General features: G+C 37.5%; 1 protein-coding gene across 3 annotated transcripts in view; it reads right to left on the bottom strand.

Annotated features, from left to right (window-relative positions):
* The window catches only part of BAIAP2L2 (BAR/IMD domain containing adaptor protein 2 like 2), a 218273-nt gene that overhangs the window by 2552 nt on the left and 197898 nt on the right, over positions 1 to 17823 (bottom strand). For all 3 annotated transcript variants that reach the window (XM_082264876.1, XM_082264877.1, XM_082264878.1), the window contains 4 exons: positions 14278 to 14389; positions 10948 to 11176; positions 5396 to 5452; positions 3957 to 4098 (listed from right to left, as the gene is read on the bottom strand). In XM_082264876.1, coding sequence (XP_082121002.1) covers positions 3957 to 4098; positions 5396 to 5452; positions 10948 to 11176; positions 14278 to 14389 — 540 coding nt within the window. The remainder of the gene's footprint in view (positions 1 to 3956; positions 4099 to 5395; positions 5453 to 10947; positions 11177 to 14277; positions 14390 to 17823) is intronic.

The raw sequence follows: 17823 nt of genomic DNA, 5'->3' as shown, positions 1-17823 counted from the left end.
GCTTACACTCACACTCTGCAGTGAGTTTTTCCACACACTGTGGTCTGGTTTAGTGGTGTGCAATCTGTTAGCCCTAATCCTAAATGGGGACCAAAAATCTGTTTTAGGGATTCAATACTAGTAAGATATTCAACAAAAGCTACCACAGTTGCTTATTTTTTGGAATCAGATCAAAGACTTGTTGGTGTTCGGAGGCATAACATTGTGTCCTGATTTGGGGGTTTAGAACAATGCTACAATACGTCTTGCCTCAGCTTGTTTGGACAATATGGTCCAATCTATGGATGTCCCTTGCACATCCCTAACCTTCCCTGCTTCCACAGTGTGGGGATCCTCCATGCAGGGATTGACAGTGGGAACACTGATCATACTGTTTAACAGTCAGAGCTGTCATTCTGCATCCACCAGAAGGTTGGCTCTGGGGTCATGGTCGTGAGGATGGAGCTAAAGGGACCCTGCTGGGGAAAGAGGAGTAAAAGCTACATGTAAAGCTGAAAGGGTTATTCTTTGCCAGTGTATATAAAACCGTGATTTTAATGGTTTATCAGGATTTCACTATAAAATAAATGTCTTCGCCATATAAACATTTGATCTGTAGATATTACAACCACCTTGTGGGCCTGAAAATAACGTTTGTTCACAAGCTGCCCGCAACATTGATTTTTCATTCTCCTGATCTGCTTTCCTCATTTTTACCTCCAAAGACCCAAATCTACATGGGTCTCTTCAACCTATAAAATGCATAAAAGGTTTCCAGAGGGATCATTTGTAACTTTACCCAAAGATTTCAGCTGGAAATGTTGATAACTATATAGTGGTAAATATTATGTACCACTCAAGACTACAGCTGGATATACTGTACTCTAGTAGATTTTCAAACAAACATTCTTAATAAAAATTAATACGAACATTCGTAAGATATTTCTTTGTGCATTCGATGTCTGTGTGAATCTTGTTTGAAAGTACTTCAACATTTCAAAATATTGATTTTATTAACTGGGTTCTAATATCAATATATGATGCCACTTTCCATACACTCTAGACCAGTAATTGCGAACCTTGGCACCCCAGATGTTTTGGAACTACATTTCCCGTGAGTATATAAGCATTTTGGAAAATGTAGTTCCAAAACATCTGGGGTGCCAAGGTTTGCCATCACTGCTCTAGACACATAGACATAGACCTCATTTAAATTTTTTTTGCTTTTAACCACTTCCAGTTATATACTGTGGTATGTTGACTTGCTGTGGACATCCTTGCCAGCTCCAGATTAAATCTTTTTTCAGTCCTGCTTGGGTAAAGAAAGACTAAGCTATGAAGACATGCATTCTAAGGGCTATCTTGTCAGAAGTAGACATATGCATTTTGTTTCAATCCGAATCAAAATTCTAACAAATTTTTTGTTATTTTGATGTATCCGAATTTCCAAATAATAACGAATTTAAATAAATAGATTTCAAATCAAATTTGAATTAGATTGTTTTTAAATCAAATCTGAATTTCCAAAGAGAATAAAGAAGAATAGAAAAAAGGAATAAAACAAAAAAGAATATAATACAAAAGAAAATAATAGAATATAATAGAATAGAAAAGAATAGAATAGAGTAAAACAAAACAGATTACAAAATAGAAAAAACAGAATAGAAAATAAAGGGATAGAATAGAATAAAAAAAATAGAATAGAATAAAATAGAAAGAATATAACCATCTTCTGAAATTCGAATTTCAAATAGAATAAATTCAGATATGAATAGACTAGAAAATAATAGAATAGATTAGAATAGAATAGAAAAGAATAGAATAAAACAGAATTAAAAAAACAATCGAAAATAATAGAATAGAATAGAAAGAATAAAACTATTTCCCCACATTCAAATATAAATATTACAAATAGAAAAGAATAGAATAGAAAAGAAAATAGAATAGAATAGAAAGAATAGAACCATCTTCGAAATTTGAATTTTGAATATAATAAATTTGAATTAGAATAAAAAAGAATAGAATAGAAAGAATAAAACCCTCTTCCAAAATTGGAATCTTGAATAGCATAAATGCGAATTTGAATAGATTTTGATTAAAATTAATTCGATTTTTCCAAATTTGTTTGAATTGAGTTTCATTTGACCGAATTCGGAAAATTCTAATTGATTCAAATTTGAATAAACTAATTGCATTCTGAAAACAATTTAAAAAAATTTAACAAAACAAATTTATATAAATAACAAATCAAAATGAAGCAGGTTCTTTTTTTCCTCAGTCAGGAGTTTCCGGGATCTGGGCCTTGGGCCATGAGGGATCCTTGTTGAGTCGACATTCTGCCTAGTACAGGTAGTGTTTATATACATACTGGGTTGCAATCTGAGGTGGCTTCGGCATACTATAAGAGCAAAAGGTTTGTTCCTCCCATATGCAGGACCACTAAGATTACTGGTTCCATGCCATGGATATTGGGATACTTCGAGCATGCTCACAAGCTACAGCTTTGCTCAGTGTTTTAGGACATTTTTGTCACTCTCTCTAGCGGAACCAGTGGGCCGGAGATATAATCTAGAATCATCGCTGGATGGGTCATTCCAGCTAGCCAACAGGCTTATAGAGCTTGGGGCTTGGTTCCTACAGAAGCAGGGACAACGCACTCAACCAGGAGTAGACTACGTGGGCTTCTTATGAAAGGGTGCCAGGAATATTTGTAGGGGGATGACATGTCTTCTATTAAGGCTGTTCTGGCTCATTGTGGGGTGTAGCTAACTTCCTTATCCTGTTAATATCTATCCATAATGTTTCTGTTGGCTAAGTGCTACAATTAAAACCATACTTTTTTCGGGATTCTCTAGTTTGTTTTTTTGGGCTAGTTAGTTCCCAAATGTATGCTGCAATGTATCAAAATACTTAGCGTAATTTTCCTTTCCTGACTCCATGGCAACAGAAAGTACCTCCCAGTGTCATGAGTATACTAGTTACGGAACATGGCCTCTGGCTCAGCCTGAAAATTTATGAGAGTCAGGTCCTATGGGGAAGGTGCGAGGGTGGGGCTACCCAAACGTATACTGCTATGGAGTCTATGGAAGGAAAATAACAGTAAGTATTTGATAGGAAATTTTTAACTATATTTGCTAATTAAAGCTTCATACAGCTCTATATGAACAGAGTAGGCAGGGGGGAGTTACTCAATTGTGTGTAACTTAGGCTGCAGCTATTCAACTTTGTAAACAGGTTTTTTCAGTAAATAAATATGTATATACAGTATGTGAACATGCGTCTATAACTCCAACTAGTTACTGGAAATAGTCAATATGAACTATACATGTGCAACATTATTTACTAAAGATAGTAATGCCAATAGATACCAAAATACAATAAGGGTGATTTACTACAGAAGTTTGAGACTCTTCAGTAAAAAAACCTGAATATTTACTTTAGTTATCCCAACATGTGAAAATCAGCTGCACATGAGTAGGTATTCAAAATGAACAGGAATTTGTTTTTCACACAATTGGATAATTGAAGCGAATATTCCCATGATTTTTTGAGTAAAGCTTCTAAACAACTTTTAGTAAATCATCCTCTTTATTTTTAATTTAAACTACTGCATATTTTCAGGAAAAGGTAAATTAGGCTATTTCTATATTAGAGAATATTTGCAGATTTGTGTTTGGTTGAATAAGGGAAATCATATGTGGTTGTGGAACCAGTAAATTGTAATGGTTTGAACTAAAGTGTATAAAATATTCAATTTTTTTGGGGGGTTACAGTACATCAGTGCGCTATTTTAATAAAATGTCCACATGCTTCTGCCAAATGGTATGATTGAAAAATACCGATAGCATGTCATTAGCATTGTGTGGTTTAGTTAATCTGCGACTCTCAACAATTTTGTTTTAGTACAATGATATGCTGCTATGGGCAAAACAAAGTAGACAAAGTCAACTGTTGGCGCATTTTCTTGGCACCATTACCTTTATGCTGTTGTTGTTGGGTGGTGGAGGTGGAAAGGCTGCATTTGTCACATTTCCTTTTTGGCTGTTTATGCTGGCAGGTTGCCGGACATTTTCATCCAGGAGATCATTTGCACTATGAGCACTGCGCAATGGTGGAGACCTATTTGGATGGAAGAAAATTTAAAAAACGTTTAAACTGCTTTATTAAATAATTAAGGACTGAGAGAACCGTAAGGAAAGACAACTGGAGTAACTGTACATGCCACAGATGCTCTCACGTTTTTTTTAACCTTGTTGCTATTGGAAATGCCAACATTTTCTTATTTGATCATTTAAAGAATAAAGAGATATTTTATATATAGAACATATCCATCTATCCATCTAAGAAGCTGTGGACATCAAACATACAATTAACACTGTTACTTATCCCTTCAAATACCAGTGATGCCTTGCGCCTTTAGAAGGGCGCCTTTCTGGTATTTTATTTGGAAATGCAGCTTAGGTATATATAGATGTAGACTTAGGGAAAAAAAATGAACAAAATGTAATTTTTTTTATTATCCCAAAACCATGTGATTCATTGGGTCTGCCCCATTTTTTCTTTATTTATACATTTCTTTAAATTCTTTTCACATTTTTTTTTTACCTATAGATTTATGCTTTCATGCATGCTTGAACCAACTTACTGTTGACTGACATTACCTCTGCTAGATGTCTATTCCAAGCATTAAGCACTCTTTCTGTAAAAAAATACTTTCTAGGATTAGTTTTGAACTTTCCTCCCACTAGTTTTAGGTCATGTCCCGTGTTCTTGATGTTAGCTCTATAATGAAAATACTGCCCATCAGAGCCTTAGGTTTCAGTCATGTCTACCCTTTCCCTTCTTTCCTCCAGAATTGTACATATTAAATTCCTGAGGTCTCTCCTGATATGCTTTATCCCCCAAACCTTTCACCATTTTTGTTTCCTGTCTTTTGACTCATTCTAGCTTATTAATATCTTTTTGTAAGTGAGGTCTCCAGAAGTAGACACTGCATTTTTAATGGGGTCTAACTAAAGATCTATATAGGGGAATCAGAGCCTCATTCCCCTGATTATGATCTCTCTAGTGACAACCAATGAAAGCACAGCTTATACATGGATATGAAAAGCTTCCATTACACCATACTCAGCTATGACATGAAGAAGAGGAGTCAGCACACAAAAGAATAAAAAAGTACATTTCTGAAATAGTATTTGCTATAATACAATTGAAATCAGCATACCTGCCTGGAATGATGTTTATGTTTTATTCTGTATATAATTTATTATTTTAGCTATTCTGAAAGTAGGTAATATAGAATTATTTACACAGAATAAAAGAACACAATGATCTAACCATTTGCAAACTGCTGTAGCACAAGAAACATAGACTAGATCCTTCATCCTCCTCTATAAATAAATAATTGCATTCTTACCTTGAATCTTGGCTTGCATCCAGTGATTTTACGTAAGCCTCAGGGAACCAGCCAGTCCTATGTAGACAACAAGGGAGGAATAATGAGGATTCTTTTCCATCTATCAGCTATTCTTCCCAACTCTTTATAATATTTTAGAGTTGCAGAGTACTTTCCACCCAGGCCAAAGGTCTTTTGTGTTTTTGTTGACTTTCAGCTTTCCAGATGTTTAATTATATCTTTTATATATTGCCAGACCTGTGAATTCTTCTGGATTTAGCAGTTAAATAGTCTGTAACTGCTGCAATGTCAGACCATGTTTATAAAATGGAATCAATTGAAAAAGCAAGTATACCCATGAAAATGTATGACTTTTCTAACATATTTTAACAGGCAACTACTAGATCTTTAATCAAGCAATGCCTACAGGTCAAGGTGATATACTTGAATAAACAACCATGGAAAATGTGCCTTTTAAATAATTTATTCAACAAAAATATGAATAGATGTAATGCTTTACTGTGGAAAAAGTAGGTATACCCTTGCCTTGAAGTTTGCATTGCCCTCTTAAACATAAATTACTTCTTGAAGGTATTTTGTATAACTGCCCTCCAGTCTCTGACATCAACTTGTTGAACATTTTAAACCACTCCTTCATGCAAAATTCCTCCAGTTTTTGCTTTGGGTTCCCTGCACAAACTGCCAGTTTCAAATCCTCCACAACATTTCAAGGGTGTGCTTCAGGTCATTATCGTGTTGAAATATCTCTTTTCATTTGAAATGTTGGATATGTGGCCTTACATTCAAAGCGCACTTTGATATAATACAGAGTTCACAGTGGACTCTAACACTTCATGCTGTCCAGGCCCTGAAGCAGCATCATAATTCACAGATGGATAAGGTTCTTCTCCTGAAATGCTGCCTTTGGCTTGTATTGAACTTGTCTATTGCGACCAAACAACTCTAACTTTGATTCATCAGTGCATAACATATTGTTCCAGAAGGCATGGTCTTTGCCTGTATGATAAATGACAAGCTTTAATCTTGCACTATAACACAAACTGTTGCAATTGTTACCTACAGGTCCCACTGTGAGAATTTCGAGTTTTTGGTGAATTATTTTAGCATCAGTTTTTTCTTACAGTGGAATTATTGATTACAAAATATCTGTATTAAACAAAAAAAAAAATCCCTCGACAGACCCATAAGCATCCACAACCTTTCTGAAGCCTTAGAGAGCTCTTTTGCTCTTGTCATACAGACACCATACGCATCAATAGAAAAGAGAACACCAGACCCAATATATCTGGGGTTTAAATAGGACAGGTTTCACCTATTGCATATTCCCTAAAGAGGTTCTGAAATTTTACAGATAATCTGGAACACCTGATTTCTGATTTTCTGGATTTAAAGTTGTAGTTATCCTATTTGCACGTCAACTTTATGTGTCATTTGTTCAAGTATGTAACCTTTACCTGGTGGCACTTTTTGAATGGAGATTTAAAGTTGAACTATACTGTATCTGACACCACAAACTGAAAAGGCATTTTAAATAATGTTTAATAGTCAAAGCAAACTCACCTATCTATAGGCGCTACATAATTTATATATATTTTTGGATAGTTTTTGGTGTTAGGTGAATGCACTTTTATGTTGGCAGCCATTGGTCCCCTTATCTGGCTTATTAGCTATTAATTGGGGTATTAGTTTTTTTTTTTGTTTTTTTTTATTGGTCAGCGCTGATTAATAACTCTTTATAAAATTTTAGTCACCTATCTATGTCTCCATGCTTTATTTTTTTGAGAAATCATTTTGAAAAACACCCCCTAGCTGCAGTGATCTTGAGTAATGACAGATGATTCATGTAGCATTTACTTCCTGAAATCCACCTGCCCTTAGCTCAGGTATGCAGGCAGGAGGGTGTCCTTAGCTGAGAAAGTCCCTCATTCTCTTCCCCAAATAGGAAGGAAAAAAAAGTTGCCCATGAAGACTCCTGGGATGTATGGCCGGCCTAGGCCAGAAACCAGGAAGCAACTGAAGAAATGTAAAAAGAAAGGTTTAAACAAGAAAATATAAAATATCTTCATATCTATTTACTAATGCTAGCAACATGAGGATTAAATATAGTTAATGTTGATTGAGAAATTTCAATTCCACTTTGATGTTTACTTTTTTTTAATATGTTTAAATTATTTCTATGGGGTGTACTTACTTTTTTACAGAACTTACATTTACACTGACTCCCTAGTCACCCACACTGAAAGATATGCAAACTAAGGGGTGCAGGCTGTCTGCACACAGCAGTTGCATTCATTGTAAGAACTCCTTCCTTTAAAACAGATATGTAGTCACGCACAGCCCTCTACAGTCTACTAGTATGTAGCAGATGATTAGATGAGATGATCTTTTGTTTCTGCTGTAATCATCAGAGCCAAGCTCTATCCTTATCAAGCATATAAGGAGCAGGAGCAGCTTCACACACAGGAACACTGGCATTATTTCTATACTAATATTGGCAGTTATAGTCATTAATTTCCAATTTATAGTAAGTGATTTAAAAACAGGAGCTTAAAGTGGAGCTTTAGTCAGAAAATAAAGTCCTGCTTGATCACCTCAGGCAGGCCCCTTTTGCAGGTAAAGCCATGTAAAACACTAAAAATAAGTGTCCATACTGTTTAAAACCCAGTAGTACACTGTCTCACCCTGCTCTGCACATGGTCAGTTGCTCTCCATTTTTAGGCACTGCTGAGTTTGTAGAGGCCGATCTGCTGACAGCCTTAAAGTGTAAATAAACCCTCCTACCCTTTGCAGTCAAGGAAGCTGCTTCTGTTTGATCTGCAACTGCCATGGTGCTGCACATGTGATCAGTTATGACCCCAGCCATTTAATGGTATGACAGTTTGGTTGAGGACACAAGCAGATGTGACAGTTAGCAATCCTTGCCTTCTAAGAATGTAACTGTTTTTTGGAACCGTTAAATCAATGAGTTTAGTTCTGCTTTATGATTTACTACTGTTAAGGGGATCTGGGTTTCAGCAAAATGGCAGCCTCTAGCAAGAAGAAACAGGAGCGACGCTGGAGGCAATTTACAGCTCACATTAATTTTGGTAGCATAATTATTAATGTGGAATGTGTGTTCCTTGCTAAAGAACATTATTTTTGTTATGGGTAAAGTTCCGCTTTAGAATTGTTCATAAATTTATTAGGGAACTTGCACTATGATCACATTAGAGTTTCTTGGGAGAAATAGAAATTAAATTTCAGCTAAATTCACAGTAGAAATACAATATATATATATATATATATATATATATATATATATACACACACACACACACACACAGTGCCTTGTGAAAGTATTCGTCCCCTTGAACTTTGCGACCTTTTGCCACATTTCAGGCTTCAAACACAAAGATATAAAACTGTCATTTTTTGTGAAGAATAGACAACAAGTGGGACACAATCATGAAGTGGAGCGAAATTTATTGGATATTTCAAACTTTTTTAACAAATAAAAAACTGAAAAATCGGGCGTGCAAAATTATTCAGCCCCTTTACTTTCAGTGCAGCAAACTCTCTCCAGAAGTTCAGTGAGGATCTCTGAATGATCCAATGTTGACCTAAATGACTAATGATGATAAATAGAATCCACCTGTGTGTAATCAAGTCTCCGTATAAATGCACCTGCACTGTGATAGTCTCAGGGGTCCGTTTAAAGCACAGAGAGCATCATGAAGAACAAGGAACACACCAGGCAGGTCCGAGATACTGTTGTGGAGAAGTTTAAAGCCGGATTTGGATACAAAAAGATTTCCTAAGCTTTAAACATCCCAAGGAGCACCTGGCCGTCCCTCTAAACTTTCAGCTCATACAAGGAGAAGACTGATCAGAGATGCAGCCAAGAGGCCCATGATCACTCTGGATGAACTGCAGAGATCTACAGCTGAGGTGGGAGACTCTGTCCATAGGACAACAATCAGTCGTATACTGCACAAATCTGGCCTTTATGGAAGAGTGGCAAGAAGAAAGCCATTTCTTAAAGATATCCATAAAAAGTGTAGTTTAAAGTTTGCCACAAGCCACCTGGCAGACACACCAAACATGTGGAAGAAGGTGCTCTGGTCAGATGAATCCAAAATCAAACTTTTTGGCAACAATGCAAAACGTTATGTTTGGTGTAAAAGCAACACAGCTCATCACCTTGAACACACCATCCCCACTGTCAAACATGGTGGTGGCAGCATCATGGTTTGGGCCTGCTTTTCTTCAGCAGGGACAGGGAAGATGGTTAAAATTGATGGGAAGATGGATGGAGCCAAATACAGGATAATTCTGGAAGAAAACCTGATGGAGTCTACAAAAGACCTGAGACTGGGACGGAGATTTGTCTTCCAACAAGACAATGATCCAAAACATAAAGCAAAATCTACAATGGAATGGTTCACAAATAAACATATCCAGGTGTTAGAATGGCCAAGTCAAAGTCCAGACCTGAACCCAATCGAGAATCTGTGGAAAGAACTGAAAACTTCTGTTCACAATTGCTCTCCATCCAACCTCACTGAGCTCGAGCTGTTTTGCAAGGAGGAATGGGCAAAAATTTCAGTCTCTGGATGTGCAAAACTGATAGAGACACACCCCAAGCGACTTACAGCTGTAATCGCAGCAAAAGGTGGTACTACAAAGTATTAACTTAAGGGGGCTGAATAATTTTGCACGCCCAATTTTTCAGTTTTTTATTTGTTAAAAAAGTTTGAAATATCCAATAAATTTCGTTCCACTTCATGATTGTGTCCCACTTGTTGGTGATTCTTCACAAAAAAATACAGTTTTATATCTTTATGTTTGAAGCCTGAAATGTGGCAAAAGGTCGCAAAGTTCAAGGGGGGGCGAATACTTTCGCAAGGCACTGTATAACTAAAAAAAAGGGTTAAAATTATGAATGACACTATGACACTGTAATTATAGTGAAATCATTGATTTTACTGAAAGCAGGGTTTCATCCAAAAGTGGAACTTCCGCTTTAAGTACTCCTGACCCCGTGAAATGCCAGATTTGGCATATCATTTTTTTTTTTATTAAAAGCCTGCATCTACACTTTTTGTAGCTGCTGACTTTTAATAAACAAAGAAACAGTTGGAACTCCGCTTTAAAGTGTATGTCCAGCCAAAATGTTCTTACCCTCAATTCCTGCCTCTATGACAATGTTTAACCAGGCAGGAAGGTAAAGGAACAGAAACAAAGGCATAAGTAAATATGGCTTTCTTTAGTAGACTAGGGGAGGGATAAAACCCCAGATTTGTATTTCTGTCTGTGTCTCTGTTGCAGATTTTTCTTCACTTCCTCTCTGGCAAAACTGTGGTCAGCATGATAGAAGGTGAGGTAAAAACTATATATCGGAGCCCCAGAAAGCAGTAAAAACTTGACAAGGGCTCTAACTCTTTCTTACTCTATCCAAAACTTAAAAAAAAAATTTTTTAGCTTGACATATACTTTAATTAATTTGGGATTAACTACAAAGGATTATTTTTCTGGCAAGCACAAAGAGATAGACTTCCTAAATGAAAACTCACGTGGATTGAGAGTCCAGTCTCCCATAGAGCCAACCGTTACGGGCTTCTGGCACCATAATAGTGATCATATCTCCTTTAGAAAATTGTAACAAAGTGCGATTTCCATTTGTGTTGTGATCAACAATAGCTTGAACCCTTCTATTCCCTGTACTGGCTGCAGCTGCTGCCACAGCTGCTACTGCCACTTCACCAAAGGAGTTAGAACGACTGCGAAAATTGCCCAAGGATCCTAAAAAATAAGAAAAATACAATGACAGATAATCACAGAGAATATCGAGATGATATTCATGATGTTGGTAATGTTGGTGGCAAAATGTTTGTCATTACAGTACAGCTATGAACAGAGACATGTGCTCCTTCTGAAAATGCTTGTTGCTTTGCTGTTTCTGGGGCTGGCTTGAATGCTTTGAGTCACAGCCCTGAAACAAGCATGCAAGTAAGGTTAAAGTCCAAACACATGATCTATATACTTGCTCATGATCAGTGGTGTAAAAAGCATTTACAGGATCAGCATGACATACAAGCATCTAACAATTTTAGAAGGAACGGCATGCATTTTCTCTCAATATACAGTATCTCACAAAAGTGAGTACACTGCTCACATTTTTGTAAATATTTTATTATATCTTTTCATGTGACAACACTGAAGAAATGACACTTTGCTACAATGCAAAGTAGTGAGTGTACAGCTTGTATAACAGTGTAAATTTGCTATCCCCTCAAAATAACTCAACACACAGTCATTAATGTCTAAACCGCTGGCAACAAAAGTGAGTACACCCCAAGTGAACATGTCCAAATTGGGCCCAAAGTGTCAATCATTTGTGTGGCCACCATTATTTTACAACACTGCCTTAACCGTCCTGGGCATGGAGTTCACCAGAGCTTCGCAGGTTGCCACTGGAGTCCTCTTCCACTCCTCCATGACGACATCATGGAGCTGATGAATGTTAGAGGCCTTGCCCTCCTCCACCTACCGTTTAAGGATGCCCCACAGATGCTCAATAGGGTTGTGCTCTGGAGACATGCTTGGCCAGTCCATCACCTTTACCCTCAGCTTCTTTAGCAAGGCAGTGGTCTTTGGTACTTAGGTACTTAGGTGTGTACTCACTTTTGTCACCAGCGGTTTAGACAATAATGGCTGTGCATTGAGTTATTTTGAGGGGACAGCAAATTTACATTGTTATACAAGATGTACACTCACTACTTTACATTGTAGCAAACTGTCATTTCTTCAGTGTTGTCACATTTGTTATCCCATGGTGTCACTATCAACTGTGAATATTACTGTCATGTGCAGAGTGATGTGCATACGCATCGGCGGAAAAAATGGCCTGGTTTGATCACTAAGGGCCTCCTTATTCTCCAGGACAACGCACAAGCTCATACTCCTCCGGGCACTATATGCACATCCCAGTAACTCGGCTTGGGAGGTATTGCCACATCCCTCTTACAGTTCAAACCTCACTCCGAGTGATTTCCCCCTGCTTGAACCCCTAAAAGAGTTCCTCAGAAGTCAGCATTTCAGCACTGATAACAAAGTGAATCAGGCTGTCCTAGGATAGCTCAGATGTACTGACAAATCTTTCTATGCCAAAGCTTTCCAGGCAGTTTCCACTCCTTGAAACTTGTTCTTTTATTATATAAACTCAAAAGTCCCAATTTGAATTCAACGCCCCTCGTAGATTATTTTTAAACAATCTGAGTTTATCGGTCAAGGAAGAAAATTATTGATCATTTTGCATCAATCAACAGCACTAAAATACTCTGTTCATAAATACAAGAATTATGAGATTATATGGCAAAACACAGATGTAAGTTGCAATTGTGTCTTAACTATCAAAGCCATTATAAAACTAGGAGGGGGGGGGGGCAGGGAGGTTATCTGTGTATTTTCACTAAAGGTGCAAAGGCAGGAAAGGTGCAATCAACAGATTATTCTGGAAATCTTATTTGAAAGATTGGACAATTAGAAGCCCTTCCACATTTTTAATGTAAGACACGGCTATTAACAGGTTGTATTTAGAGAGCTACACAGTTCTCTCATTAGTAACTACATAAACTAGCATTTTATAGAGACCAGAGTTTTCTTTTAGCCATGTGAAAAACTTTGGATCTTTTTAAAACAAGAATAATCCAGGTGCCAATCACCTTTTTTTGAAGAGACACAGAGACACATTTGCTGTCCAGAACAACTAGAACAACCATATTGAAGCTACCATCATTTTAAATCAAATTATTAAATGAAAGACCATCTCTAAATACAACACACCATTACATCCAATCTTTTTAGTCTTTGAATATAAATGTATATTTATATATACACTACATTGCCAAAAGTATTGGGGTGCCTGCCTTTACACGCACATTAACTTTAATGACATGCAAGTCTTAGTCCGTAGGGTTTAATATTGAGTTGGCCAAACCTTTGCAACTATAACAGCTTCAACTCTTCTGGGAAAGCTGTCCACAAGGTTTAGGAGTTTGTTTATCGGAATGTTTGACCATTCTTCCAGAAGCACATTTGTGAGGTCAGGCACTGATGTGGACAAGAAGGCATGGTTCACAGTCTCCCCTCTAGTTCATCCCAAAGGTGTTCTATCGGCTTGAGGTCAGGACTCCACCCCAAACTCGCTCATACGTGTCTTTATGGACCTTACTTTGTGCACTGATCCAAATAATTTGGTGGAGGGAGTATTATGGTGTGGGGTTGTTTTTCAGGGATTGGGCTTGGCCCCTTAGTTCCAGTGAAGTGAACTCTTAAGGTATCAGCATACCAAGACATTTTGGACAATTTCATGCTCCTAACTTTGTGGGAACAGTTTGGGGATGGCCCCTTCATGTTCCAACATGACTGCACACCAGTGCACAAAGCAAAGCCCAGGAATGGATGAATGGATGAGCGAGGAACTTGACTGGCCTGCATGGAGTCCTGACCTAAAACTAACAGAACACCTTTGGGATGAATTAGTGTGGAGACTGAGTCAGGCCTTTTTGTCCACATCAGTGCCTGACCTCACAAATGCATTCCCATAGACACTCTCCTAAACCTTGTGGACAGCCTTCCCAGAAGAGTTGAAGCTGTTATAGCTACAAAGGGTGGGCCAACTCAATATTGAACCCTACGGACTAAGACTGGGATGCCATTACAGTCCATGTTCTTGTAAAGGCAGGTGTCCCAATACTTTTGGTAATATAGTGTATGTATTTATGTGTATATATATATATATATATATATATACACATTGTCTCAGTGAACGTATCTAACCTAAACAAACTGTATACTGTGCTTTCATTGTAAAGATAAGGTTTGGCAGAGTTTCTGCTCACCATTAGATGATGTCCTTTGTAAGTCTCTTCTGCCCCTGTCAACTGGAGCTCTGACTTCATTCTGTTCTGACCGGTTCACCATAGAAAGGACATCCACCACAGATCTAGGTGTCTAGGGGGCATATACCAAGGAATTCAATAACATTTCTTTGCTGGTATCTAAAAATGTCTTCTTATGAAATGGTTCCAATACAAAATCAGGGAAAATCACCAAGTATGAGATGGTGAATTCAATATACCAAAACACAACATTTTTGTTAAAAAACCATACTTCACCTGTGCTTTCAGAAAGTTCAAGATATATGTATACCAGGTTATGTGCATGATAGTTAAATAGGCAGATTTGCTGAGAATAACACAGAACATTTACACATGGGTGCAGGTTATATACTGTATGTCCCTGTTTGTCTATAAATAAACGTTTCTTTTCCTAATGCGTAAAAAAGGTCTATAACCTTCATTGCGCTCTGCATATAAAATATCAATGCACCCACATGTATTCCCAGATGCACACATATTACCATAGTTCCCAACTGTCCCTCATTTGGAGAGACTGTCCCTCTTTTGAGACCAAGTCCCTCTTTTTGTTCTGATGTGCACAGCTCTATAAAAAAATATACTATTTTACTTCCAAGAGTGTTATGCTGCACTAAACTTTTTATCCAATCTCTATATTACTGCATTTGTTATTTTGAAAAGCCAACCTAAAGGAAAAATAGAGGTTAAAAAAATAACTTGTGTGGTTTAGACAAATATTTACTGCATATTAGATTGCTGTGGTCTCTGTAACCAGGGCCGTGGTAGGGACCTGTCCTCGTACATACTATGTGATAAAAGGTGTTCCTCTTTATCATTTTAGAAAGTAGAGAGGTATGTGTATTGCTTTCCGGCCTTTTGGCTAAGATCAAGTGTAGTATCTGTTCTTATCAGTTGTTAAGGATAGAGGCCTGACTCCCTTTCGCCAATTGGGGAATCAATTAGTATTTCCCTGATGTATTTAGGTGGGAATGGTGGGGGCAGTAAGAGGGTTCTTCCTGGGTTAAATCTGGCCTTTAGCACAAAGATTGTCCCCAGTTGTAGGCATGGCTCTCTCTAGGCTCTCTAAGTTCTAAAGCTTTCCAGGTAGGGCTGGAGAGAAACTGGTCTGGCGGAGGGTCAAGCTGTGAAAGAAGCTTAATCAAAAAATATGGTGAAACTTATATCTAGATGTCAGCTGCTACTATCAATACACAGATTATCAAAACAAACGTTGCAGAAAATTACATTTCACCAGCACTAGCAGCGCTCAAAGTCTGTGCATCTAATCAGATGTCCAAATAATAAATAAACAGTTAACAAAAAAATTTACCACGTGATCAGTGATATTCATGATTTAGTGACACTGTTAAAATTGTCTGGAGGTGATCAGGCTATCCAAGAAAATGACCCATTCACCACACCGTGTGCGTTCCTCTTCCCTTCAGATAACAAACTCCCCAGATTGGCATAAACATTTCGGCTTGTAATAGCCTTTAAATAATGACCCAATAACTCAATCCTCCATCCATGGGTAAATGCTCATAAATAAAAAATGAAGCACATAACGTAATCCTATTAAGGTGTTTTATTCCTCAAATACCCCCTTTAAAATACACTCACATAATATAAAACAAGGTCAGCATGAAACAATATCAGAAAGAGATCCAGCGCGTTCGGGCTCTCTCACTGCACTCTGGTAACCCTCGAGCTATGCTGATTCCTGGGTGATTCCGAAATTGCTAACGTTCACTCACAAAGGCCGTGTGGTCACGCCCCAGATGCGTTTTATCAGTATGTCTTCGTTAGTGTCTTCTTCAGCGACAGGAGTGTTAACCCCTTCCGCCTATTAGTTGCTTTAATGTGTAGCTCAGAATAGTCATCAGTGATGCTCGATATAGAAAAAACACGTTAATAATCTATATAATCACTGATATTACTGTTCAATTACAAGCAACACATCGCTGCGCATGTTAGATAATAAAACCAAATTCACACTCTCAATATGCAAAAATTTGTAAAAATGTTTCATAAAAATAACATAAATACAGTATTAAATCTTGGAGGGTAGATGACATATTGATCAACAACCTATCATAATTAAATAATTGTGAAAAATAATTATAAAAAAGACATTTACATAAAAATACCTAAATTCTAAATTTAAAAGTATGCCAATCGTATAATCAATACATTTACACCCCATGAAGTTCCGACTGTCCCCTAAATCACTTAAAAATCACTAATAAAACAATTAAGATCTAATTCAATGTTCATTCCCTTGGGACTCAATCAGTCAAATAAATCAACCTTGTTTCTTATTTGGATAATTCTCTTACTCTATTACAGCCTCTCCAATGTGGATGCATCTTATCGATTCCCCAGAACTTCAGACCTGAGAGGTCCCTATTATGTTTACGTTTAAAATGTAAAGATACACTATGGTCTTTATATCCCTAAGGGTCCTTTCACACGGCCGCTCCGTGTGTCCGCAAATCATCCCATCCATTTGCGGCTGATTTGCGGACATAATGTAAGTGAATAGCACTGCGGGTGTCAGCGGAATACCACCCGCTGACACCCGATTTTCCTCCTTTCAGTTCTGTTCCGTTTTTACGAATGGAACAGAACCCCATTTTTTCTTCCGTGTAAAAAACGGAAAGGAAGGAAAATCGGATGTCAGCGGTGTCATCCGCTGACATCCGCAGTGCCATATACTTACATTATGTCCGCATATCATCCGCAAACGGATGGGATGATATGCGGGCACACGGAGCGGATGACAGAAATGTGGAGCGGCCGTGTGAAAGGACCCTTACAGATATTAGTAATATGCTCTGATACTCGTTTACCTAAAGTTCTTTTGGTGCGGCCGATACACATGAGTCTACATGGACATTCCAAAGCATAAACTACATGTGTGGAATTACAGGAAATAAATTCCTTAAAGTCAAATTCCCTACCATTACTCGTCGACCTAAAACTAGTGAGACCTCTGATATGCGTATTAACTTGTTGATCCCAAAACATTTTAGGCCTTCCTGGTGGGTCAAAAATTTTCTTAACGACCCTATAACCAAAGGAAGGTGCTTTTCTATAAATAAAAATAGGTTTCTCAGGAAGTGAGTTCTTCAAGATTTTGTCCATGCTTAGAACTGACAAATATTTCATAAAAATATTCTCCACTTCCCTAAATTCGGCATGATAGGTACTAATAAAACCCCATTCCTGTTTGTAATTTCTTGTATGTACCTTATCCTTCAAATATATGTCCTGAGATTCTTGTCCTACAAATCTGATCATCTCCTCAAGATGGCCAGCCCTGTAACCCTTCTCAACAAATCTGTTTTTTTATAATTTGGGATTGCTGTAAAAAAATCGATGTCAGAAGTGCAATTCCTCCTGACCCGCATAAATTGTCCCTTCGGGATATTCCTTAACCATACAGGGGGGTGTCCACTGTATATGGAGAGATAACTATTGTGATCCATGCATTTGAAATAAACTTTACTCGCAAGTTATCATTCTGTC

The sequence above is a fragment of the Pelophylax lessonae genome (assembly GCF_965119305.1).
Source record: "Pelophylax lessonae genome assembly, chromosome: 8".
NCBI classification, from domain to species: domain Eukaryota; kingdom Metazoa; phylum Chordata; class Amphibia; order Anura; family Ranidae; genus Pelophylax; species Pelophylax lessonae.
Note: the sequence above shows the minus strand (reverse complement) of the source record. Positions and strands in the feature narration are given on the sequence as shown.